This window comes from Pelophylax lessonae (assembly GCF_965119305.1).
Source record: "Pelophylax lessonae genome assembly, chromosome: 3".
NCBI classification, from domain to species: domain Eukaryota; kingdom Metazoa; phylum Chordata; class Amphibia; order Anura; family Ranidae; genus Pelophylax; species Pelophylax lessonae.
Window position 1 is genome coordinate 554,878,933 of NC_138770.1, and position 27,795 is coordinate 554,906,727.

The 27,795-nt window shown below is 40.3% G+C and overlaps 1 protein-coding gene across 2 annotated transcripts in view; it reads right to left on the reverse strand.

Moving 5' to 3' along the window:
- MERTK (MER proto-oncogene, tyrosine kinase) overlaps nucleotides 1–27,795 on the reverse strand; it is a 171,426-nt gene that overhangs the window by 22,610 nt on the left and 121,021 nt on the right. The window contains exons 9-12 of one of the 2 annotated variants that reach the window (XM_082251929.1): nucleotides 22,988–23,132; nucleotides 16,814–16,967; nucleotides 5,990–6,078; nucleotides 4,690–4,785 (exon numbers count right to left, since the gene is read on the reverse strand). In XM_082251929.1, coding sequence (XP_082108055.1) covers nucleotides 4,690–4,785; nucleotides 5,990–6,078; nucleotides 16,814–16,967; nucleotides 22,988–23,132 — 484 coding nt within the window. Of the gene's footprint in view, nucleotides 1–4,689; nucleotides 4,786–5,989; nucleotides 6,079–16,813; nucleotides 16,968–22,981; nucleotides 23,133–27,795 lie in introns of both variants that reach the window. The other variant, XM_082251928.1, reaches the window with a different exon arrangement.

A 27,795-nucleotide genomic window follows, 5' to 3' on the forward strand; every position in this document is an offset into this window, starting at 1 on the left:
AAGGAGAAAGTCCATAAACCTAAAGGTCTCTCATGGTTCTATCTTAGACTACAAAGCAACCACAAACCCTCAAAATCTTCTAATATGCTAAATTGGGAAAAGGGTCTCAATACGACATACACTTTATCAGAAAGGAATAAGGCAATCCAGTCTAATTACAAATACTCTCATTGTACAGATCACTGGGACCTAGCCATGACATTTCTGAATAGAAGTTATTTGACTCCCATTGGGCTATCCAGCATCTTTAAAGACTCTCCCAAATTATGCTGGAGAGAATGTGGTGCAAACGGTACCCTAATCCATTTAATGTAGGATTGCAAATGTTTGAGAAGCTTCCAGAACTTAGTGTTCTCTTTGATAGCATCTGTTACTGGAATGATCTCCCTCCCCAAGCCAGATTTAGCATTACTCAACCTTGGACTTGAGATCATACCTACTCAATACCAATATCTAGTGACCCATGTACTTATAGCAGCACGTTTAACCATTACTTCACTGTGGAAAACGTCAAAGGCACCCAATGTAACAGATGTGGTCAATAGAGTGGAATCTCAATACCTTTTATGAAAATATTTTTGCTTACTCCTCTAACTTAATCCCCCCAATTCTTAGACAAATGGCAATTATGGGTCGCAAGATTTCCAGAGTCTCCTCCCTGAAAAAACATTATTCTAATTTACTGATTACCGTTGGAAAAAGTTTGGTGGTATAGTTTGATATTCTTTCTGTACCTTCTTCTTTTTTTTTTTCTTCCTTTTTTATTATTTTACCTCTTCCTCTAATCTTGGACATATATGCAATAAGCACACTGTGATCCTTACTTCATGGTTATGGTTAAAAGAACTGGTCTACCTAAACACTGAATTACATCTCTTTTGCCAGCTTACTAAAACAGCCCGTGAATTCTCAATGTCATGTTCGGCTCTCTTTATATTGTCATTTATGCCTCGATATTGTCAAATGTCATTTTGTGCTTTGTTATACTATGATTTTCAATAAAAAAAACAATTGAAAGAAATGAGAAAAAGACTCCATGCTGCTGGCTTATCTAGGAACAAACCTATAGTGATAGTCTGTGAAGATCCAACCCTAACTGATCCTTCTATGAAATTACTTTAAAATCCAGTATTACCAACACACCTAAACATTACAGTTATAAAATGTACGGTTTCTAAGTCAGAAAAGAATGATGTTCAATATTACGACAAGGACTGAGAAAAAGTAACAGCAAACAAATCTCAATCACCCAGCGCTTCAACACCTTGGACATATATAAGTCCTATATGTATATAACGAACAGTTGCTGCCTTAAAACATATAACATAAAACAAAAATGCATATCACCTTAACACATATATCAAGGAAAATATCCACAAGCAGCGCTAAAGTGACTTTTGTATAAAGCCACTAAGATATAATGTAACACTCAGTCCAACAAATGTCCGTGGGATATCCAATAAACCTTATATCAGCATAAATGTCCCCCTAAGATTCAAGGATGGGATGGTCACCAGTGCCACAAGGTGAGTTGAGGTGAAGGGATTAATATTTTTTCCGGTTCCGGCACTGGTGACCATCCCATCCTTGGATCTTATGGGGACATTTACGCTGAGATAAGGTTTATTGGATATCCCACGGACATTTGTTGGACTGAGTGTAACATTATATCTTAGTGGCTTTATACAAAAGTCACTTTAGCGCTGCTTGTGGATATTTTCCTTGATATAGATGTTCAATTTTGTTTACTGTAACAATTATGCAGGGCTCCATGTTATAAGCATTAGTTAGATGAAAACAAATGTTTTAAAACATGCTGGAAATATTCTAGATATTTAATTTCAGATAAAAATACGATATACAGTATAGCCCACATTTCCCATGGAAATCTAGCCAACTGCAGTAAGTGAAAGAAGTTAAGCAGATGTTTGACTGACCACATGCTTGTAAATATCTAATTAAACTCTTAATTTCAGAACATTAGCACCCTGGCAAATGCATGCTGAGCAAATATTTAATCAAAAATGTTATACAGTACATTTTTTTAAAAACACAGAGTAAATAGCATGGGTGTAAAGTAACCCAAAGCAGACAAGCACAGATTACTTAATTACTTATGTGATTTTATATATTGTCATGATGAAAAGTTAACATCTGATGTGTTTAACCATATAAAACTCGGCAAAAAATTAAAAATAAAACCACCCAATCCCAAAGAGTGGAGAGCTACAATCAGATTATCTGAATACAAAATAATTTAAAAAATTGTTTATTATTTAAAGGGATAGCATATAAAAATTTGATATGTGATGGATTCCCATAGGTTCACTGCTATCCAAGCATTAGGTTTGAGTAAGGTATCTACATTTTCTTACAATGTACACACAGAGGCATATTTATAAAACAGCGAGTGTCACATTAACCAAATTTTTTTTTTGCAGGTGAATAAATCACTGTAAATTAAAACACATACACCATTCACCTGTAGTGAAAAAATGAAAATACATACACCAGTGTGATCTACCTGTAGTAAAGGTTTGTAAAACGTCCCATTCACTACTTTATAATTATGCCCCATGCAGTGAGATTTAAAATAGGCAGGGCCCTTGTTTTAACACTGAATAATTGCTAGCAAAATCTGTAGAATTTATACTGGTTAGCCTTATACTATTTTTACCAGGGTTGTAGAACTGAACATTGCTTCCAACAATGAAAGAGGGAATATGTCAAATGCTGAGCAATACCACAAAGAGGTATATTTATTAGAAAATCTGCATAGCAATTTAGCCAGTGAAATTACATATACATTTGTTCTGTATAATGTGGCAAAAATGATTGGTATTAGGCTATTTCCTGTGCTGGTCAAAAGGTTTTTGATGATTTAAAACATAGAATACTGTATAAAAGGAAATTCCTATGATACTTAGCACCATCTAGTGGCCAAATGTGCGAATTTCCATTTTAAAGCAATGAAAATTATTCACTACAGGTGATTTGCACTTGCATATGTATTTGGTTTTCCAGTGACTGATTCACCTGCAATGAATGTATTTTTTTAAATACACCCCAACATTATGCGGTTCTTCAGTTGTGAAAATGTTTTAGTATTCTACAAAATATTGCCTCAATCCATTCATAAAGGTTTTTTTTTTTTTTTTTTTTAAAGAAAAGTCAGGAACTGCATTTGCAGTCTTGACAAATCCTACAAGTTACAAAGATCGTGATCACACATGATCATTTTACCATATACAACTGGCTTACTGTGTGTGACCAGATTGAGGTAGGTACATTGTAGTAAGCTAATAAGCCAATCAAGTCACTACAAAATGGTCATATCTAAAAGGGTCTAAAGCTAGCCACAAACTGATTTTCGGGTGTCAATTTTACATTTTTATTGTACTGGCAACTACTGTATGTAATCTGATTAATAGACTGAGCTCCAAAAAATTTTTCAGGATGAGTGTACATTTTTTCATTTTTTATATATAACACCTTTCTATGTGTTCATCATAACTACCCAGTCATTCTGACTTTAAGATGTCTATACAATAGTAGTATTTCATTTAAATGTTAAGTTTTAAGAAGGCTTGTTCAATTTTGTAATCATTAGGGTCAAATTGACATTCGATTTTTTACCAAAGTGACAAGAAAATTTGAAGGAGCAGGATGGAAAACCTTTCTTACATTTTCTTGAACAGTGTATGTTTCATTCGGTAAAGTTCATTCATACTAAAACTGAATAATAAAGTGGTTGTAAAGGCAGAAGGTTTTTCATCTTAATGCATTCTATGATGTACAGATAAAACATCTTATGATGTTATGTTAAAAGACCTTCAGTTTGCAGCAGCACCCCCTCAGCCCCCCTAATACTTACCTGAGCCCATCTCTATCCAGCGATGTTGCACAAAAGACTCGATTGTACGGGACTCTCCCCCCTTATTGGCTGAGACAGTGGCGGGCGCCGTTGGCTTCCGCTGCTGTCAATCAAATTCAGTGAGCCAAAAGGGAGATAGGGGGCGGGGCCTAGCCCAGTGTCTGAATGAACACACGGAGCTGTGGCTCGGCTCTGGTGCCCCCATAGCAAGCTGCTTGCTGTGGGGGAACTCAGCAGGAGGGAAGGGCCAGGAGCGCCAAAGAAGGATCCAAGAAAAGGGGGATCGGGGCTGCTCTGTGCAAAACGACTGCACAGAGCAGGTAAGTATAACATGTTTGTTATTTTTAAAAAATAAAGAACGAGACTTAAGTATTACTTTTAAGCAACCACAAAATTTTGAAGTACTTTCGAACATCATTCCTCAAGCTATTGATGTACTGAGAATTTTTGTGCAAATTGTTGTACAAATATTCGTAAAAAACATTTATTCCAAATCTATTGGTGTGTGGCCAGCTTTACTGTGTGTCTGCTCAGCATTTGCATTGGATGATCTTTATCTGTCAACAGCTATTGCAGGGATTTAATAGGCAACAGCTCCACTTTTACTTACATAGTGCTTTTTTTTTTTTTAATCATTTGTGTACATGTACTTTTATTTTTCATGATTTTGAATACATGATGAACATGGGAAAGTGCATAGTCAGCAACAAGGACAAAAAAAAGCTATGGAGACAACAAAAGACCTAAACTTTCTAAAGCTGTTGAGATGTCCATTTGAGTAACTCTTCAATATGCTGCCAGTTCATGATGCTTACCCTCACCCAACACCTTTCCCAGAGTCAGTAAGCTTCTCTCCACCATCACATCTTCCAGTTTCTGCTGCAGATCTTGACTGATCCCTAATGTACTTACTGTAATGAATGGAAAAAAAATCATTGCATTTAATGGCAACAATTTATCTTAAACACAGAAAATAATATTATGACACCATCTAGTAGGTGCCAATAGTAACATGTATATTTCTTTTATATATAAACATGGCATGATCATTGGTACAGGAAGTGAGAGGAAATCTCCCCATTTGAAAACCAATCTGCAACAAAAACATGACAATAGTTCTAACTCTTACCACACTATGCAAAGCTAAAAAATAATCTGGGGTTAGGCTAGTCATTCATATTTAGATTTCTCTTTCAGACTGAATGAGAGAAATTATTTGATTCCCCTAACCATGCTAAACAGAGTGGATGGAGGAAACTCCCCTGTAGCTCTTTGAATACCCGAACAGTGATTGCATCTGATAGGATGCAGTCACTGTTCTGCCACCAATTTTCCACTAGACTCCTTCCATTTTTCAATTGAATTTCCCAACACAAAAGAAACTTCCATAAAAGCATAAGATCACAGTCTGTTTAGCACAAGACAAAATATCTAGGACATGGCAAGAACATAAATGCATTTGACACTTTCTTCAATAGCGCTTTGGTGAAAAATATGTCTTCGGTTACACCACACCTGGGACATCCAGGATGGCACATTCTGAAACACTTTTAAATAAATGAAACCTGTATTCTGTCTGTATCATCAAACTTCAGTCACACTGTAATAGGCTTCTGATCAATCAGGTCTGCAGCTTGATATATGCAAGTGTAGCAGCCTTTAGTGTGTGCTAGAAGTAAGTGTAGGCAAACTATACTCTGACTCATATTTAAGCTGGAGAGTCTTAATTGGGTCAGGGTTTATTGAAAGTCAGGGCTGGATGACTCATCTTGAGAGCCTTCTGGTGCCTCCCCTGATCTAGAAGGTTGGAGAATCTTCTAGAAATAGAGGGTGAGGTTAGGAGGAGCTGCCTTAAATATTTTTGAGGCCCCAGTCAATCCCCAGTAGTGGGCTAGCAGGGGGTGAGAACACCTCATAAATAGACATGGGCCATGCCAGCAAGGGGAGTCATGTGGAAGCTTGTTACCCAGTTTGAATCTGCCAGGTTTGTGATAGCTATTCTTCAATTGTTTTCAAACAAGTCAAAATCTGCTAACGTGCAGAATACTTTAATATCGAATAAACACCACACATTCTGTTCCGTTGTTACAAGTTAATGAGGCAAAATGAACTTACGTGTCACTTCAATGGCTTTCCTGTTGTAGGATCTCTTTGCTTTATAATTCACTACAATGTCTGAATCATCTGAGCTGACAAATGCATGCCTAGATAAATAAAGTTAGAACACTGTCATGTAAGTCATGTAAAAATTCTGGTAATCTGTGTGCACTTGTAATGAGACACCAACATTACATTCAATCTGCACATGCATATTATCTTAAAGCATAACTAAACTCAAAAGCAAAAATTGAATATATTCCAGTTTACAAATTCTTAAATGTGGTGGTTGCATTCGTTTTTTTTTTTTGGCTTGTTTTCCCTTTTTTCCAGTGGTCCCCAAACTCTGGTCCCATGGGCTGGATGTGGCCCTTTGCTTGCCTTTATCTGGCCCTTGGGTCACTATTCCTCCCAATAATACGAGGCACTATTCCTTCTACTGTCAAAAAGGTTGAGGCACAGTTTTTTCCACTAACACCAGTAGTGGGTCACTATTCCTCCCACTGACACCAAAGATGGGGCACTATTTCTTCCACTGACACCAATGATCTGGCACTATTCCTCTCACCAATACCAATGATGGGCATTACCCTTCTTCCTACTAGCCACATGCATTTTTTATACTCCTACTGACCATCAAGCCTGAGGAATTGTTTACTCCCACTCATGCTGGAGCATTTTCTACCTCCACTGGTCACAATCTGACCCCCCTAAAGTCTGAAGGACAGTAAACTGGCCCTTTACTTAGAAAGTTTGAAGAACCATGCTTTATTCTACCCTAGTTATCCAGCCAGTAAGTTATTTTTCAACTTCCTTTAACAGACCAAGCTGACCAGCAAACGTGGCAGTTGCTGGGTTGAAACAAACCATTTGACAGGGGTGGTTAGTACTTACAATGATCAGCTTTTATTTATTTAGATAAAAACCGTTGTCCCAAAATGAAAAAAAAAAAAAAAAACAGTTTCTGTAAAGCTGGAAGCTGGAGTTAGGCTATAGCTCTAAATCTACCACTCCATCCAAGGCTCCATTCAAACATCTCTTGGCAATAGCATCACAACACTCGGCACACATTTCTGAGCTATTATCCTTCAGTGGCACCCCAAATGCAATGCGATTCTGCCACAATTGTAAGGCAAACCGCGCCTTAAAAATTTGCGTGAAGCTTGTCACCCAAAAAGGAGCAGGAGCTTCTTTTTGGGTGACAAATGTGCATAGGGCATCCCATTCAAGTGACTGGGCTGTCCAATGCAACACACAAGCTTCTGTTGGAAACCGCACTGGACTGACTGGATTGGTCCTGAACTGGGATTAGTGGGGGAAAAAAGGAAGGAATGCCTTCCTTAGGATAGTACCCAGTGATGAATGGTGGCGATTGGGCCCTTTCGGGGATTGGGCTGCTGCCTTTTCTGTGCAGTCTTAAGGTCATTTCAGCATGTAGACTTAAGCCCCGTACACAAGTACTGATCGTCGGCCGAACGATCGCCTGTCTTTTGTCCAGGTTGTCGTGTCTGTTGAAAACTGCAAAAGACTGCACACGAATTTTGTCGGCCAACAGAAGTGATGTCATGTGATGGTTAACTTTCCTTGTCTTCTTTCTTTTCTGAGCATGCCCAGTCTTGCTAATCTGCTGTCTGTCGGCCGAAATCTGTACTGACTGGCGAACAATCGGCCGTTCTGGTGTTGGCCAACAAAAATTTTAATGCCTGCACGACAGATTCTGTTCGGCCGAAAATGCCTGTCGGCTGTTGGAAGCATCATACTAACAAGCCTATAATCGGCCGATTGGTCGTCGGACGAATATTTACGGCTGACAATCGGTACGTGTGTACGGGGCTTTAGATAAAAAAGGAAGAAGCACCCAGTGTCCAGAGAAAAGTGACTTCTAAAATCTGGTTCATGGATCTTACGGGGGAATAGACCCCCCCCCTTTCTTTTAAACATAAAAATGTATAAATACTATAAAAATATATTATATATAAATAGAGCTGGCAACCACATTACCACAATACATTTTAATATTATGTTTATTTTATATATTATGATTGTGTACTCTTATATTATTTATATATATATATATATATATGTATATATATAAACCAAAAAAGAAGAGAGCGGCACTCACGGGTCTTGAAAGGTGAACTGACAATGACGGTTTAATCAACGTTTCGAAGAGGCACAAACTCGTCTTTCTCAGGACTATAATTGGATATTATATATATATATATATATATATATATATATTAGATTATAGGTGGTGAAGACGCCTGGTTTTAATGTTTTGGCCCTTGATGTAATGCAAAAACCTGCTGCCCTTTTTTATTTTAATGGTGGTGTGCCAAAAAAATACAAGTAGTAGGTAAGTGAAAAAGTAGGCGCTGTCTATTATTTTATATAGACACAGAGATATATATTTCACCTTTTTACTAGGTTGTTATTACAAATGGTTCACATTATGGTATTATGGATAATTTTAAAGTCCACCATTTATTTATTTATTTATTGGTAAATGAGATTTATCTTTATGGACATAATTATTTGGTGTAGACAATCTAATTCCCCCTAACACACCTGGAACACACACTGATTACCAGCGCCTAATTTTTCACATATATATATATATATATATATATATATATATATATATATATATATATATATATATATACAGGGCTTTTTTTCTCAGAGAATAGGTGCAGGAACTCCTCCCTTCTGAGTCACCCCTTAACTCCGTCCCCTACCCACCCCCGAGCACTGTTCCTTGGTTTCACCTCCTACCCACCTCCCAGTACCACCCCTTTTAGAGAATTAACGATAACAAGGAAAGGCAATATAATAGATCTAGAAACAATGGACACCCCAGCGACAATAGATCCACCCCTGCAACAATGGACTTCCAACATCCAGCATCAGTAGACTATCCAGCAGCATTAGGCCCCTCCCTCAACAGTAGATCCCTCCCAGCAATGATTGATTCCCTGCAACATGATACCCCACCAGCAACAACAGACTTCCCCCAGCAACAATAGACCCTCTGTGCAAATAGATCCCCTCCAGCAGCAAATAGATCCCCTCCAGCAACAAATAGATCCCCTCCAGCAACACTAGATTCCCCAGTAGCCAGCATCAATAGACCCTCCAGCAGCTAGCAACAAAGACCCCTCCCTTAACAATAAATCCCTCCCAGCAACAACTGACCCACCAGCAACAATAAATCCCTACAAGCAACAGAAGACCTCCCCAGCAACAATAGACCCCCATCCTCTGCAGCAATAGATTCCCTATTAGCCAGCATCAATAGACCCTCCAGCACACCCCAGCACCCCTTGCCATTACATACATTCAATTCTGGAGGTGCCGGAACTGCGTTCCCCTGCGTTCCCGCTGAAAAAAAGCCCTGTATATATATATATATATATATATATATATATACACACTTACATACATACATACATACATACATACACACAGAGTATATTGTTATATGTATCTTTTATCCATTCTTTTTTGTCGTTTTTTTTTTTATAGCCCTGAAGAAGGGGGGAGACTTTTCCCTTGAAACGCGTTCGCTTGATGTACATGTTGCTAATTTTTAATAAAAATCCAGATGATTTTAGAAATCACACTTCTCTGGACACTGGACATTCCTTTGTTTTTATCTAAGACTATGCAACACACAGAATCATGTGAAAATATTGCTGTCCAAATCACATAGTGAGAATACTCGTACCCATTATGCAATAATGCGATTGGGGCTTAAGGATACATCACACATGTTCCTGTCCAAATGTGACTTATGTTGCTTCTCCAAAGATAAAGCAGGGGATTGAGTGTAGCCACGTTAAGACTGGAAGTGAATTAGTGGCCAGATCACCACGTGAAAATAAAGAAAGAAAAAAGCCTGAAAAAGAAAATGAATGCAGCCACCACACAAGGATTGGTAAACTGCAATATATTTATTTTCTGTATTTTAGTTTAGATACACTTTAAAGCATTGCTTTTTTGTGCAGTATAAGGCTTTTGTAGATAAAAAGCTCTTTATGGCAAATTGCATCCCCTTTGTCAAAAGTCATGATGTTTGATAATATACTGCAGAATTAAAGTCAAGTAGCAGCATGACATAAAGGCCCGTACACACGTACCGATCGTCGGCATACAAACGTCGGTGGACGAAGGATCTGCCGATTGTACGCGTGTTAGTATGGTGCCTCCGACAGATGTCTGCGCACAATCCGCGGACAAAAGTCTTTCGTGCAAACATGAAAATATTTGTATGCCGACACCAGAACGGACGATTGTTCGCCTGTCAGTACACAATTCGGCCGACAGACCGCAGATTTGCAAGACTGGGCATGCTCAGAAAATAGAAAACACAGGGAAAGTTAACCATTACATGACATCACTTCTGCAGTCGGCGGACAAAATTCTTGTGCTGTCCTTGTGCTGTCTTTGCACTTTTCAGCAGACACCGACATCCCGGGGAGAAAAGAGGAACATTTGTAAGCCGACCATCGGTACGTGTGTACGGGGCTTAAGTTTTATATTCAGAGCTAGTCTATGAAGTCTAAACCTGACCACGGTGTGATTTATTTTTTCATTCAGCCAGCGGGCCGAATTAAAAAAATTAACAGATTTCTCCGCCCACACACGCAAGGTAGATAAAGGAATCCCCCACCCTGAAATGGTTCTCTGACAGCAAGAGGCTGTCAGAATAAACTAATCATCAGCTGTAGGTACTGATCGACAAAAGTCTTCCAACAGGAACAGCAACACATGGATCAAAACTCATCTGGTCTCTGCTTAACCGGTCAAATTTTGATAGATCTATAGACAGCCTAACAGTCAAATATTGTTGCATGTTATGGCCGGAATACACGAGTAGAATATCGCCCGATCATTCGACCACCGACTTATGAAAAAGTGTTTATTGGTCGAAAACGTTGCCCCGGCCGCCCGACCGTTGACCGCCGACCATCGAAACAGTGTTCAGCGTGATGATGTTCTACAGATTTCAAATGAACGACCTTAACACCAATGTATAGAATATCGTTCATTCGCAAACGAGACGACAGAATTTTTCGTTTTATTCAAACGGTATTTTCCGTTCACAATATCGATATCGCTCATTGATGGCTGGGCATTAATGAGTAGAATATCTGCCGATCGTTCGCTGAACGGAAATTTTCAGCCGATTTTCTTATCGTGCCATTACCGGCCATTACTTAAAGTAGTTGTAAAGGCTCAAGGTTTTTTCACCTTTATGCATTCTATGCATGAGGATAAAAAAAAACTTTGGTGTGCAGCAGCACCCCCCCCCCTAAAACGTACCTGAGCTCCATCTCGATCCAGCAATGTGCACGAGAGCCTCGGCTTTCCTGGGTCTCTCCCTCCTCATTGGCTGAGACAACAACGGTAGCCATTGGCTCCTGGTACTGTGGATCACAGCCAGAGAGCCAATGAGGAGAGAGTGGGGGCAGTGCTCAGCTGCGCTCTGTGTGTGAATGGACACACATAACAGCAGCTTATGAGCGAGCCTGTTTGGATGCCCCAACAGCAAACTGCTTGCTATGTGGGCACTAGGCAAGAGGGAGGGGCCTGAAGCACTGACAGGGGATCCAAGAACAGGGGGATTGAGGCTACTCTGTGCAAAACCATTCCACAGAACAGGTAAGTATAACGTTTGTGAATTTTAAAAATAAAGACCAAACCTTTAATGTCACTTTAAGCTACAGAAAGTGTTGTGACCCCACTCATATATATATATTCACACACACAAACTGACACACACACTGTTATAAATAAATGAGAACAAACATTTTATCATTTATAAAAACATGGATGGTGTCAGTAGGGCAGTGGGCCCTGGACAATAGGGGGAATCTGCACTGCACTGGGTGATTAGGGTGTGCCCAGGCACACCTGACACACCCCCTGCGCACGCCTATGAGGAGAGTACATTTCTCATATGAGGGGGCCCTACATTTTTATGAGCGATCTGTGTTTCTTAGTTTCCCACTATTCTTCTATCTATCTCAGCTAGACTGTGCTGACATACATGAAATAGAAAAAAGCGAATTCAACAGATTCTCCTTTCCATATAGTAGTATTCCTATCCACAAAATCACTCAACAGTACTTTTCCTAACCCGGGAGACACCCAGCCAACAGGATGTGACATTTTAACTCTATGATGTTCTACCTTCTCAGATCATGTGCTCACTGGGCATGATGGAATCATAATAACATTCTTTGTACATGCGTCACTTCCCTGGTATTTCATGTATGTTTGTTGGAACTTAGGGTCCTGCTCTGATATTAGTTCTGTATCAGGGAATGACTCAAAAGAACAACACATGGAAAACAGAAGCTATTGTTTTCAGTTTGTCTTGAGTCATATACTCAGAAATGACCGTCTTGTTCACCAGGTGGCAGTTTACAGAGTTCTGGTGAACAATTTTTTTTACGTATTTCTACCCATTGTTTCAAAACATGCTCAAAATAGCAAGTGCATCATTCAGATAGTGGAAAAGCCTAGCAATTCACTTTCAGTTTTTGGGAGCAGCTGGTTTATGGGAAATGACAAGTGCTAATCTACATCAACAGAAGTTCTAGTCATACTTTGCAAAGAGTAATGCCCATAATGTCAAGTATTAAATAATATGTGTATTATTTATTTGAATCCTTAAAAAAATAATAGTTGAGACAGACATAATAAAAGTAAAATAGAGATTATGGTACAATAGTTCTTCTAACCATAACTGGGGGGTCCTAACCAACTTTGATAATATATTTGATTGTAACTGCAGACAAGAACTGAGAAAGGAATTGGTTTAACTTGCACATTTTAGTTAACCCCCATCTATCCCCATTATAGCTGTGAAAATCTGACTGTAGTATCTTAAAGAACCCCTAATGCCTCCCTTTTTTCCCGCAGTGATCCTGAGACATGCACTGTTTGTACTGTAACTAAACTCACATAGACTAACGGGTATATTGGCCTGGGTCTGTGATCTCAGGTCCTAAAGTTCAGGAGAAAAGGGTAAGGCCCCTTTCACACTAGTGCGACTTGTCCCGCGATTTTGGACCGCAAAATCGCATGACAAGTCGTTTTCCATTATTTTCAATGAGCCCCATTCATATCAGTGCGTTTTGAAGTCGCACCGACTTGAAAGTAGTTTCTGCACTACTTTGGCACAATTTTAATGCGTTTTGAAGTATATAGCCCTGAGCCATTGCTCAAAATCGCGTCAAAATCACGTCGCAAAATCACGGTAAAATTGCGTCGCATAAGTGTGAAAGGGGCCTAAGACCCTATATTTGTACAATATCTTGATATCTCTGGATATAGTATTAGAGTTCAGTAATAAATTGCAGTAATGCTTTAAAGGCCAGCTCCACCTAAAATGTATAGTTCAGTTTTGTAAAATTGCTGGTAAGTTGAAGAACTTGCTTTTACATTTGTCTTTCAGATGACTTCATTGGTAATATATCTCCACCAAAATTCCACAATTTCAATTATTATGGATTTGTGGAATAAACACTAATATGGATATTGTGGCATAAACACTAGATTGGCGGTACAGTTGGTGGTATGTGAAAGTGACACTTTCATTCTTGTCTTCAGGTAGGGCAGATACTCAAATTAACACAATAAAACTTATCTAAAAGAATTGGAGAAGAGTAGAAGCCTATCAAATGATTCAATTTACCAGTGTTCACAAAATAATTAGTTGGCCTTTCTCAAGCATATAAGAATTTATTGTTAAATATTCAACATATTCTGTTTATCCCTTTGAAAGAAACCCTTTAACCACTTGCTGACCACTCACGTTGCTGCTATTGCAGCAGAGCGGCTCGGCTCCTCCCCCTCTCGGCAGCGCGCACGCGCCGCCGGAGGCTCACTCCTGCTGTATTCAGACACAGCGGGAGTCTGGCTAGGAGAGGAGAGGTGATCACCGCCGCTCTTCCCCGATCGTCGGGAAAAGAGTGAGGAAATCCACCCGCTTGTGTAAACAAAGCGGGCTGATCTCCTATGTGACAGGCAGGGACAGATCACAAGATTCAGCATGGCTGAACCTGCGATCTGTGTCTGTGTCACACAATCCCCTCCACCCACACACGTCAGTAAGCATGAGGCACACATTTAACACCTTGATCACCAACAGTGTTAACCCCTTCCCTGCCAGTGTCATTATTACAGTAACAGTGCATATTTATAGCACGGATTACTGTAATAATGTCAGTGGTTCCCCCAAAAGTGTCAAAAATGTCAGTTAGGGGTCCCATCTGTTCGCCGCAATGTCGCAGTCCCGCAAAAAAAATCGCAGATCGCCGCCATTACTAGTAAACAAAAAATAAACAATAAAAATGACAAATCTTTCCTGTAGTTAGTAAACGCAATAACTTTTGCGCAAACCAATCAAAATATGCTTATTGTGATTTTTTTTACCAAAAATATGTAGCAGAAAACAAATTGGCCTAAAATGTAAAAAAATGTTGATTTATACATTTTTTTGGGGAATGTTATATATCAGAATGTGAAAAATATTGTTTTTTTTTCAAAATTGTCGCTCTTTTTTTAAAAAATTAAAAATCGCACAGGTGATCAAATACCACAAAAAGAAAGCTCTATTTGTGGGGGAAAAAAGGACATTTCATTTAGGTACCGTTTAGCATGACCGCACAATTGTCCTTTAAAATAACGCAGTGCCGAATCATAAAATATAGCCTGGTCAGGAATGGGGTAAAATCTTCCGGTCTTAAAGTGGTTAAAAATACGCTCATTGAGAATTTTTTTGTCAAAGACACGTAGCTAAATACATTTTTGCCTAAATATATGACAAAAATTGAATATATTGGATATTTATTAACTGTCAAAGTAGAAAATGTCAATTTTTTTCGCAAAATTTTCGCTTTTTTTTAATTAATATCGCAAAAAATGAAAAGTGCAGAGGTGATCAAATACCACCAAAAGAAAGCTCTGTTTGTGGAGATAAAAAGGATGTAAATTTTGTTTGGGTACGGCGTTGCATGACTGCGCAATTGTCAGTTAAATTTGCGCAGTGCCAATTTGAAAAAAGTGGCCTGGACGTTTAGCAGGAAAATCCTCCGGTCTTAAAGTGGTTAAAATCAATTCTACCACATTGATTCATAGGCCTCATGCACACTGGAGGTTATTAAAGTGTCAGTAGAAATCTGTAGCTGTAGAAGGAGTTATTTAGCATTTTTGCGGTAGCGTTTTTCAGCGTTTTTAGCTTTTTTCAGCTGTAGTGTTTCTTAGCTTTTTTTTTTTAGAAAAACTACACTCCCACTAAAGCTTATGGCTAAAAAACATTGACAAACGCAGAATTGCCACGTTTTCAGCATTTTTTTGGCGTTTTTCAACATTTTTAAGCTTTTATCACAGCAAGAGCCTCTTAAAACCAACTACTTCTGGGGTATTTTTCAAGTAAGAAAACACCCCTGCCAAAAACAGCTCATAATAGCCTATGTATGCATGAACACATAGGATAACATGCTGGGGAGTTTACTGGCTGCAGAAAAAAATGACTGACGCCAAAAAAAGCAGCTGTACGTCCAGTGTGCATGAGGCCTTATGTTTAAATGTCCCTTATACAATAAATTAGTTTAATTTTATTTGATCTTTTAAGGATTCAACCCCTAATCAGTTTAAACTGTATGTTCTTCCAATATTTATAATATAGATTAACATCTTGGCTGAATTTATCATAATGCAAATCAGTGTTTATCCAATTTACTCCCCTCATTAGCAGGTTGTTCTTTGTTTAAGTGATCTTTATTTCATTATCGCACATCATTCCTTAAGCTGGCCATACATGGCTTGCATCTCTGCCAGTCCTGGCTGAAAGTCACCCAGCTCAACAAACTTCAACTGATATAGAGAAGGATCCTGCCTAAATTCGGTTGAACAGTGTTTGCAGCTTTTTACTACGGTCTGGTATTTTACCAGCCTTGGGTGCAAGCTGTCAGAACACAATAGCTAATATCTGGATCTTCATTCATCTGCTAGGCTGAACGAGCGAAAACATATGTATGGCTAGTTTTGGAGTGTCGTTAGATATAAGGAAATAATTCAACTGTCCTCCAGCATTTGGAACTCACACGAAGTATATACAGTAAATATGAATGCTAATATTGGCTGAATGTTTAGTTAATAGATAGGGGAAGGGGACGGGACAAAAAGCAGCACAGGCAGATGCTACCACAAATCTAACAGGTAAAAAAAAATATTTAGGACAGGTCTTGTAACCTAACTGATCAATGTTCTGCCTGAGAGTGGTTAGCTAGTGGCCATCTGACTCACGCAGAATATTGAGAATGGTTGTCATCTAAGTGTATGTCTGGCCAAAATAAAGCAAAATATACAAAACACATTTGTGCGATGCATGTACATTTCCACATTTCCTTCAAATACAGAAAGATACTTGTTGGTCTGCCAGAAATCCATTGAGCACCCACATTCCCGTGCAATCTGCCTCCGCTGCAATGAAATCCCAAATAGTGTTATCAGCCCTACCCAGTTATCCCCTTCTACACTATAGAACATCTCTCCATTATGTTCCTTATGTTATGGAGATGGAAATGGGTAGAGGTATTCTTTAACAGATAAACAGGAATTTAAGGAGCTATAGAAAATGGAAATTTGCCTGTATTAAAGATTAAAAATTTATAAATAAACATGTTCATACAACTGCACTATAAATCTATGTATTTTATACCAGTTTTCATGATTAGTGTAGCCATGAAGATTTGTGGTTATAGAAAGGCACCAAAAAAGCAGCCTGCTCACCAAGTTTTCTAGGTACCAACTGTTCCTTGAACTTACCCAAACTCTGTTTCTTTTTTTCTTTTAATGAATATTACTACACCATAAATCGTTAGTAGAAGTATCATTAAGCTGCAGATAAAGCCCAGCAGTATCAAGTAGGGGCTGACATTTCCTGTTGCCGGAGTTGAAGAAGTCGCAGATGCTACTGTGCCTGGAACAAGATGAACCAATTATTTTAAGAATATATTTAGAAACACACAATGCTTCCTATTAAGCAATCTGGTGCTCCAAAAATATGCTATATATTAGAATTGCTCCATGCATTCTTATTTATGAATGAATCTTATTAAAATGTTTATGCAAACTGTAATTTTGCTAAAATTGCATATAAATACTGAACAACAAAATGAACTAACTTCCTGATGCTACACAGCAGGGCGGGACATCAAATTTGTTACAAATAAATACCGATTTTTTGTGTATTTGTTACATTAAGGGCCCATTCACACTGGAATGCACTTTGGGAAAGGTGTGTTCCATGAGCATTTCCCACACCACATGTGAACGTGCTGCTCTTGCGAGATGCATGTTGGTGCCATTAAATGGTAATTGCACCCGCAAACGCATCTTGCATACACAGCACGTTTGTGGCCATTATACCCCAAGTACCATGCCGTTTAGTGTAGCATGATTTGAAAAAGTAGTGTTTGCACTACTTTTTACACGGTTTTCTACATTTGGAAGGCCATTCAAATGAATAGACTGCCAAAACTGGGATACGATGCACATGTTCCAGTGTGAACGTTCCATAGTCTTTTTAAGTATGTCCTAAAAACCAATTGAGCAGATAAGTAACTTGTCACCCTACTGAGACTCATACTGGGACTTTTGGGATTTTTTATCAAAATGTGGTGGTCATATTATACAAAACAAGACATCAAAACAACAGTATTGGTGCTTAAACTGGTGTTTTGATCCCAGCTATTTACAGCTACTGTCTGCTAAGCTAATTCTGCCTCAGATGACCTACCCTTCTACAGTTGAAACAATATTTTTATGAAGCTTACTGCCTTACTATTAAATTGGAACTGAACTCAAGGAGTGGAAATTTGTTACCCTAAAAAATTTAGCCTGAAAAATAACAGTGCATTTCCCTGAATATGAATGTGCCTAGGCATTTCTGTGTAAGGTGAAATCTTAAGCCCTGCTGCCTCTGGCTGCTAGGCTCCGTAGATTTGAAGTGGGATCTGATGATGTCAATGCTGTACTGCTCACATCTCTCCATGCTAGAGGCATAAGAAAATAAAGCCCTGCTTATTTCCTTGCTTCTAATAAGATGGCCACCTTCACACAGAGACACAGTGCAGAACAAGGCATGGTAAGTCAGTAATGGGGAAAAAGATCTGTCACAGGGAGACCACAGGCAATATTTCACATTTGAGACTAGCCCCCCCCCCCCCCCCCAAGCATGAAGAGTGGTGAGTATAGAGGGTGTTAGGGAATACAGGGCAGGGGGGCCACGAAAAAGTAAGAATTTCAATGCGTCCAGGGAGTTCCCCACTGCGGCCTCAAGTACTACGGAGGAGTTCGTAACATCAGGGGTCAGCCACCAGGCAACTGTGACAAGCTAGGTGGCCAGAAAATACAGTATTTGTAGAAATCTGGAAATGGCAGACCACCTTGGTAAGTAGGGTGCATTAGCGTGGACCACTTGTATCTGGGAGTTTGGGGCCCCCCAAAAAAAGAGGAAAATATTTGACTGAGCTGAGTAAAAAAGGACATAAGGATCCATTGTGCGGAGTGTCGAAAAAGATAGGTGAATTTCAGCAAAACTTTCATTTTGATTAGACTGATGTGTCCTAAAAGGGATAAAGGTAGGGGCTCCAATGCCTTTAACTTTAGCTGGGCCTCCTGCAACACTGGGTTTATATTCAGGGATAGGAAATCAGAAGACCTAGATATTTCAACCCCTAGGTATCTAAAACTCTCAACCCACTGTAATGGAAGATCTGGGGGGGGGGGGCAGTAGTACGAGCCGTGGGGTCTATGGGAGATAATAGGGATTTAATACAATTTACCCGGAGACCTGAAATTGAGGGTAAAGAGTTTAGGACCGGAGGGCCCCCTCCAGCCATGGGCCAGCATCATTCAGAAACAACACTTTAAGCTTTCTTCCATTTGTAAACAACGGCTTGGGGAGCCAGTCTGTATGATAAGGCCACATTTTAATACACTCGGAGAGATTTTTTGGATCAATGATGGTGTCTCTCTTTGGCAGACTTTGGATGGAAATAAAGTTTTGCACCATAGTGAGCAAGCCTTACGTGAAGAAGTCAAATTATAGTACACTCAGGCCAAGATTACCATTTTTTTTTTTTTTAATTAAAGTCTGGTGTCTCGTTGACAGACCTTGGATAGAAGTAACAAGTGTGGAAAAATGGGGCTTTGGTTGTTGGGGGTGCTTTCACACCATAACCTTATAGAGATACTATTGATGAAAGTAAGTATTGGCTTTATCAGCAGCCATTGGTGTGGGTAAAAAAAGCCGAGCCGTCCTGAGCCTGTCTTTGTACCATACCCACACAGGTACTAGTTGATGGCCCTCTGCTGCATGTGCAGCCGCTGCCGCATTGCCAAAGTTGAGTTCTACCTGGTGGGCATGTTACAAATCAGGCAGTTTAACTCCCACTAAATTCCCATGTAGGGCTGCCTGAAATGGCTACAGTCTCTTCTGGCCTGCCTTAGAGTATCTTGCTTACCTGGGTACCTATTTAAGAAACGCTGCACCACCAAACTGATGACATGTGTCAACTTTCCCTGTCAAAGTGCGGACAGAAGGTTAGTGCCATTATTGCACACAACCATTCCTGCCTCAAACTTCAATGGCGTGAACCACCTCAAGGCCTGCATCTGCAGAGATGAAAGAATCTCTACTTTGGTGTGGCTCTTGTCCCCTACACAGACCAGCTGAAGCACTGCATGGCATCTTTTAGCCTGATTCGTTGAATGGCCTCTTGAACGCTTAGAGGGTACTGGTGGTTCATATGACAATCCAGCAGAGGGCATGGAGGAGGACGAAGGGGTGGAGCTGACAGATCTCGTATCATCACCACTAGCTGAATGGAGATGTGGTGGCAAAAAAAGGTCCAGCACTGAGCCCTGTCCTGCATTTTTCCTAGTTGCAAGCAGAGTTATGCAGTGTGCTGTGAACTAAATACACTGCTCAAAAAAATTAAAGGAACACTTTTTAATCATAGTACAGCATCAAGTCAACTAAACTCCTGGAATATTGATCTGGTCAGTTAAGTAGCAAAGGGGGTTTGTTAATCAGTTTCAGCTGCTTTGATGTTAATGAAATTAACAGGTGCACTAGATGGGCAACAATGAGACAACCTCCAAAACAGGAATGGTTTACAGGTGGAGGTCACTGACATTTTTTTCCTACTCATCTTTTATGACTGTTTTTCACTAGTTTTAAATTTGGTTAGGATCAGTGTCACTACTGGTAGCATGAGGAGATACCTGGACCCTATAGAGGTTGCATAGGCAGTCCAACCTCTCCAGGATGGCACATCAATACATGCCATTTCCAGAAGGTTTGCTGTGTCTCCCTGCACAGTCTCAAGACCATAGAGGAGATTCCAGGAGACAGGTGATTATTCTAGGAGAGCTTGACAGGGCTTTAGAAGGTCCTTAATCCATGAGTAGGTCTGGTATCTGCTCCTTTGTGCATAGAGGAACAGGATGAGCACTGCCAAAGCCCTAAAAAATTACCTCCAGCAGCCCACTGGTGTAAATGTCTGAGAAAACATTCAGAAACAGACTTCATGAGGGTGGCCTGAGGATCTGAAGTCCTCTAGTGGGCCCTGGGCTCACTGCCCCACACTGTGGAGCTCGATTGGCATTTGTTATTGAACACCAGACTTGTCAGGTCCACCACTGGTGCCCTCTGCTTTTTACAGATCACATCAGGTTCACCCTGAGCACACGTGACAGACGTGAAGGGGTCTGGGGAAGCTGTGGAGAACCTTATGCTGCCTGTAATATCATTCAGCATGACTTGTTTGGTGGTAGGTCAGTGATGGTCTGGGAAGGCGCAGCCATAGAGAGATGCACAGACCTCTACAGGCTAGACACTGGCACCCTGACTGCCATTAGGTATCGGGAATCCTTTGACCCATTGTCAGACCCTATGCTGGTGCCGCGGGTCCGGGGTTCCTTTTGGTGCATGACATTGCCCAGCCTCATGTGGCGAGTGTATGCAGCCAGTTACTGGAGGATGAAGGAATTGATACCGTTGAATGGCCCCCACGCTCGCCTGACCTAAATCCAATAGAACACCTCTGAGACATTATGTTTCACTCCATTTGACGCCGCCAGGTTGCACCTCAGTCTGTTCAGGAGCTCAGTGATGCCCTGGTCCAGATCTGGGAGAAATACCCCAAGACACCATCCGTCATCTCCTTAGGAGCATGCCCCAAAGTTGTCAGGCATTCATACAAGCACGTGGGGGCCATACAAACTACTGAGTACCGTTTTGAGTTACTGCAATGAAATTTCAGCAAAATGGACTAGCCTGCTGCATCATTTTTTCACTTTGATTTTCAGGGTGTGTTTGACTTTAGCCCTCTGTAGGTTGATCATTTTCATTTCCATCAAGCGATGTGGCATCCTTTCATTCCTGACACATTACTCAGTCCATATCAGTATAGATATCCAGCGTGATATTTTTCCCCTTTGAGATCTAATGTGTTTTCAAAGTGTTCCTTTAATTTTTTGGAGTTGTGTATATTGTCCCTGACCATGCTTGCTAGACCACATGTCAGGTGAACCTTATGGCTGACTGCCTTTCCCAACATTGCCTTCCACATGATGGTACAGAGCTGGAATGGCCTTACATACAAAGAAATAGAGACTGGGAACCTGCCTGTCAGGAATGTGTTGGTCATAGCAGAACTGAAGTTCAGAGGCACATGCAAATGCACATGTGCGTGCCTACCAATGCTCGTCTTACTGCATTCAAGTGAACGCATATGCGTATGGCTGCAAATGCGCACAGATGTGCGCATCATGCTCATTAGCCATAGACACTGGCGCTAATTGTCCTATTTAAGCATAGCAGCTGCACTAGTCTATTACTGTCTGATCTGCAGATGTACCCGTGTTCTTAAAACGTGATCCTGCTGACTTCTATATTTGACCCGGCTTGCATTTGACTTTGCTTAAATATCTACTGCCCTGACCGTGGCCTGTACCTGAACTTTGCCTTTGCCTTCTGCATATCTGCCTTATCTCATGTTGCCAACCCCTGCCTGTACCTGGACCTTTCCTTGTCTGCCGTCTATGACTGCATCTGACTATCTGTTACTGACCCGGCTTGTCTGACCACGCATCCTATGGCTCTTCTGTTAGCTCTTCAAATGGTATGTAAAGCTGTGTTAAACACTGCACTACACTAACACACTACACTGACACACTATTCCTACACACTATACTAAACACTCTACACTCAGATTCACAATAAGTGCACACACTAACTGCAAGTAGCAAACTTAGCCCTGCACTCCACTCCAACACTACAAGAGATTTCTATGGGAAGTTAACTTTTATAGTTTGGGGGTGGGACTATGAGTATTGAGCCGTGATTCAAGAAAGTAATCATCACTTCATCCAATTAGGCCCCTAGAATGCACTGAAGCAAGCAGTGCATTGTGGGCGCTATCCACAAAATTGGATGTTCGCCGAACAGGTGAAATTTTGGCCGACCTTTTGCTCGGCGTGAACTGTTCGCTCATCTCTAGTGACTAATCATTTATCCTCTGCCTGCTTTTCTTTGGGCACAACTTCCAGAGTTAAATTCCTCTTCGAATAATTAATTTGGTTTGTTTTCATGCTGTGGGTGATCTGTAGACCTTGCAATCTATTGCCAGGTCTTTTAACCTGCTAATCATGTCTGGATAATTGCCTCCTTGCCATCTTCCACCCAAACCATGTGTCTTTCCCCACTACTTGCATTCCAATTCCCCATATGTGTGCATACTATGAGTCATAATTACTGTCACTAAGCCATTGCTTGATCTGTGCATTTGCATTTGGACCCAAGGTCAATTTGTGACCTATTCCAAACACATCGATGACCCAATTTGAGTTCCAACCCATAGTTTGAGAAACACTACTATAGAGAAAGAGTTTAGTACCAAATATTGATTATAAAAAGGCTCTCACCATCACCTGGAATAAAAAGCTGTACTGCTTCACTAAATGGCCCAGTGCCTCCCACTGTGTAGCAAGCTACGTATATGGTACATGTGGCATTTGTAGCTTTAATGGCAATGACTGCTGAAGTTGAATTGATGGTCTCCGTATGATTTATTTTCTGAAAAAAATAAAATAAAACAATGATTGCAAACTAAAAAAAAAAGTAAGCACTGACTACAAAATATAACAACAAAAAATGTGTATTGACCCTACAATCTTCCAGCATTATTTTGGTTACATGTTATTTTTACACTCTTACTTCAAACTTTAACCAATTTTAAATACACTTTTTTTGGGATGTAGGTTCAATAACACTACTTACCTCTAATGAAGTGTATTCCACATCCTTCTAAATGCTTCTTAGTGCCGGTTCACACTTGTGCGGCTGCGGAGATCGCATGTAATTTGGAGTGCACTGCTCCTTCATTACATGCGATCTCATGTGCGGTGCGAATTTCAGCCATACACTTTGTATGGCTTAATTCGCACTGCATCCGCACCAAAGACGCACAGGAGGCATTTTTTGAGCCGCATCAAAATAAATCGGATCGCACAGTGTTTCACACTTGTGCGATCCGATTCTGTGCGTACTTGCAGATCGCACTGCGATATGCAATCAAACTGGGGGTGTCGTTAACTTTTAATTGACACCCCCTGCGTATTGCATATGGCAGTGTGAACTGCCAGAGGTGCGGATGCGATGCGGGAACAAGCTGCATATTCGCAGCGTTCCCGCATCGCACAAGTGTAAACCGAGCCTCAGTCTATAAATGTTCTCTGCATTGATGACAGGTCCTCTTCACATTGCTGAACTACCGGTGCTGATGGGATTTATTTAAGTGCCTGTATTATTATAGTACATTGAAGAAGGCTACCCGCCTCTTTCTGTCCTATTCTCCAATAACAAAAGTCATTATATGGTTTTCACAGAATGCTAAACACTCTGTGAATGGGGAAGGGGATCTAGTCATTCATTTACCCCTTCCCCATTCACAAAGAGAGTTGCATTCTGTGAAAACAATACGAGAACTTTTCTGAAGGAAAAATCATTTAATAAGTCCTTCTGTTGAACTTAGGTTGTAGAGATCTAAGAATGGGAGTAGTTGAGCAGTTTAGCAAAAGACACTAGGGAGGGTCTAATAGGGATATACCACAGGGAATTGTTTTATCCTGCATATTTTGTTTTTTCCTTGACATACTCTTACAGATAATAGCTAACTCTTGCTAGTTTTTCACAGGCTTCAAAAAGAGGGCACTTGACAAACAATTCTTGCCAAGTACCCTGTATCTTCTAGGTGTAACATTATGTTTTGAGCCTAAATTTCTCTTCCTTGAAAGCAGCATCTTTTGAGCGACAGCATCACGCACTGCAATTTGCCGCGATTGCAGCGAGGTGGCCATTTCCGCACGCAATTTAAATCACCCAGGTGTGATTGGAGCCTGGGGCTTGGTGAAGTGTCAGTGATTGTATACTATCATTACGGCTATGCCTCCCATTTGGCTTATGCCTATCCCCACTGTCCCCCCTCACCCCTTCTCCAGGAAAGCATTTAAACTAAATGCAGTATATTGCCTAAACATAATTACTAGATACTGTATATTGCTTCTGTATGCAACCCTGAGGGGACTTATTATAGAATATTTACAGTGAAAACATTTAGTACTGCATTTTTTGTTGTGACTTTCACAATTTAATATACTTGCTGTACCATAATTGCTATATTAAAGACTGTAGATACTTTATTTTGTAGTTATCTACATTTCACTGCAGGCACCAGGCTTAGCAATATGTGTTTACCTTTATAACCATTCACATTTGAAGAAAATGTACAAAACTGATATTTTTTATTCTTTCCTAATTCCTTAACAGGGGTTTAACAGACAACACAGATTCACCAAGTTTGGATGTAAATCTTCAACAAATCTAGTCATTGCTTGTATAAATATAACTATACTACTACTGTACTATGATAAGTCATCAGCTGTCAATGGAGAACCGCTGACAGCTAAATGTAAAAAAAAGAAAGGATTGCCAGCAATTAAAAAAAAAAAAAAAAACTATGAAAAAAACAGCGTGGGGTCCCCCCAGTCCATACCATACCAACATTTTTTTTTTTTTTTTTTTTAATGGCATGGTTCCCCACCCAAAATCCACAACAGACCCTTATCCAAACATGTAGTCCGTCAGGTCAGGAAAGAGAGGGGATGAGTGAGCGGGTGGTGGGGCTTATCTCAAAGTAGCTTTTCCCCATGTTGATGGGACAAGAGTGTCTTCCCCACAACCCTGGCTAGTGCTTGTGGGAGTCTGCGGGCAGAGGGTTTATCTGAATCTGAAAGGCCCCTTTAACAAAGGGGGCCCCCAAATCTTGGCCTTACCCCTATTTAAATAAGTAGGGGTTCCTAGTACCCCTACTCATTCACCGAAAAAAAGGTGTAGTGTAAAAATGACAGTAGCCAGTTTTTGACAAGTCCTTTATTTAAAAAACAAAAATAAGAAACAATGCCCCTCCCCCCGATGTAGATCCATCATTAGCCCGTCCCCATCACCAACCCGAAAATAGAAAAAAAAGAAAAAAAACAGTCCACTCCCGCTGAAGGTTCCCCCCCCCCTGTCTGCCTGCTCCCCGGTTTGACAGCTCTTAAATAACTAAGGGGGGGGGGGCAACCCAATGACGCAACCTTTTGTGATGTTGATGGCTAGGGGCGTGCTTGTTAAAGGGGGCTTCCAAAATTCTGATAAGCCCCCCCCCCCCCCCGCCCACAGACTCCCACAACCACTAACCAGGGAAGTGGGGAAGAGGCCCTTGTCCCCATCAACATGAGGGAAAAGTGCTTTGGGGGCAAATCTTTTTTTTTACATTCAGCTGTCAGCTGGGAACCCCGCTGACAGCTGATGACTGCTGGCCTGCTCTTTAACAACCAGCTATTCACAGTTTGTTATTAAAAAAAAAAAACACATATAAAAATACATAAAAACACTTGCATTTTTGGTATGGCTCCATTAAAATCGATTACACGCAAAACACAATCTGCTGCGGAAAGAAGTTCATCACCCTTTCCAAAAACACACAGGCTGAAAAATGCATAGGTATGAAAGTGTACCATAAGAAACCATGTTAAAAGGACTGTAGTGCATTTCTGCAAACAGCAAAACGCACTAAAAAAAACGCACGGTGTGAACCTAGGGTAATTGTGTGTAAATGCATCTAAACACACTTAAGTGCTAGGCATGTTTAGCGTTTGATTGTTCATTCATTTCAGTGGCCAGAATAAATTCATATTCTTGCCAATGGAATGAATGAACACCCAAGCACTAAACACATTTGCAAAACGTCCTGAGGCCTAATTGTGCACAAAATGTTGCAAAGGACAATGATATTTTAAAAAGTCAATGCCCTAAAGATACAAAGGAGAAGTGGGTGCAATGAACTGTGCTATACTAGGCAATATTTATAGTACACCTAGTCTGGCATGCCTGTGTCCACAATAATTGCACAATAAATAAGCTATTGTCTTCTGCTGTTACACATTTAAAACACGCCGATTGCTGACCTATCATTCAAATTTAGTCTGGCTTTTGTACACAATAACTACAGAATTTTCTACTACTGTAACATGTTTAAAAGCCTATCAAAAAATGTCTTCTATCAATAAAGTCCATAAAACATTCATAAAGGCTTAGTAGTTTAGTTCAGACATCTGATTGTCCAGCAATGGAATACAATGCTTATCCAAGGATTTTTAGCAATACAAACCCAGCTGCAAGATATTTTGTGTTCAACACTGGAGCTGAAGCTGATTGGCTACCATGCATAGATGCACCAGATTTTGCACTCTCCAGTTTTAGTAAATCAACCTCTATATGTGACCGATGCTAAGTCTATCTATCCAGTGGTCTCTGGGGCTGTGCAATCGCCACTCCTTGCACTGGAGTCAGCGTGCGATCCAAGCCTTGATTTCATTACTGCGACAAGAACCGGAAATTCTAGTGGAGCGTGGATGATAATGAAACATAGTGCACGCCGGTGCACGGAGAGGTAATTGCACGGCCACAGAGACCGCTGGATAGACTTAGTGCCAGTCTAAAGGCACCATTAAATGTGTATTTTAAGGAAGTTACTCAATGATGGCTATTTTTTACTTTACAAATGCATGAGAGGGGTTGCCATAGCTATTGGGACTACAGACAGGATCACCAGGACCCACAGAGGCACAATATTGTTAAGGCCTAAAATATACCAACTGCTGGTGAGTGCGCATTTTGGCAGGTGGTGGATTTGCACACAATCGGGTGAAGCACTGCATGATTAGGATCTACCTTTTTTGGCACGGAATGGAATAATGGACATTTGGATACTTTATACAAATGTTTTTCTTTGTAATTCACAAATTTGTATTTGATAGATTGGTTTAATAGTATTAGGGATACATTGTCCACTATAAAAGTGTTTTTGGGATTGTTGTTTGCACTTTTAGGTTAGCGCAGCTACCCACAGTATTTTCATTTATATTTGCACTCTTGTGCATGGAGTCACTTTAGCTGCAGCAAACCAAATTATAATTTTCATTTTAAAATATATTATTATTATAACTTTTTGCGCCGGTGACACATATATAACATAGTCTATATGACACCTATCTAGGTTCCAGAGCTTCCAGTATGAGATCAGTTTTGTGGTGGGAACCCATATCACCTTATGCCTTCACCTGTCACTGCTTGGTCACTTTTGCGTGCAGGGCCACCATCAAGGGGGTACAGGCAGTACAGTTGTAAGGGGCCT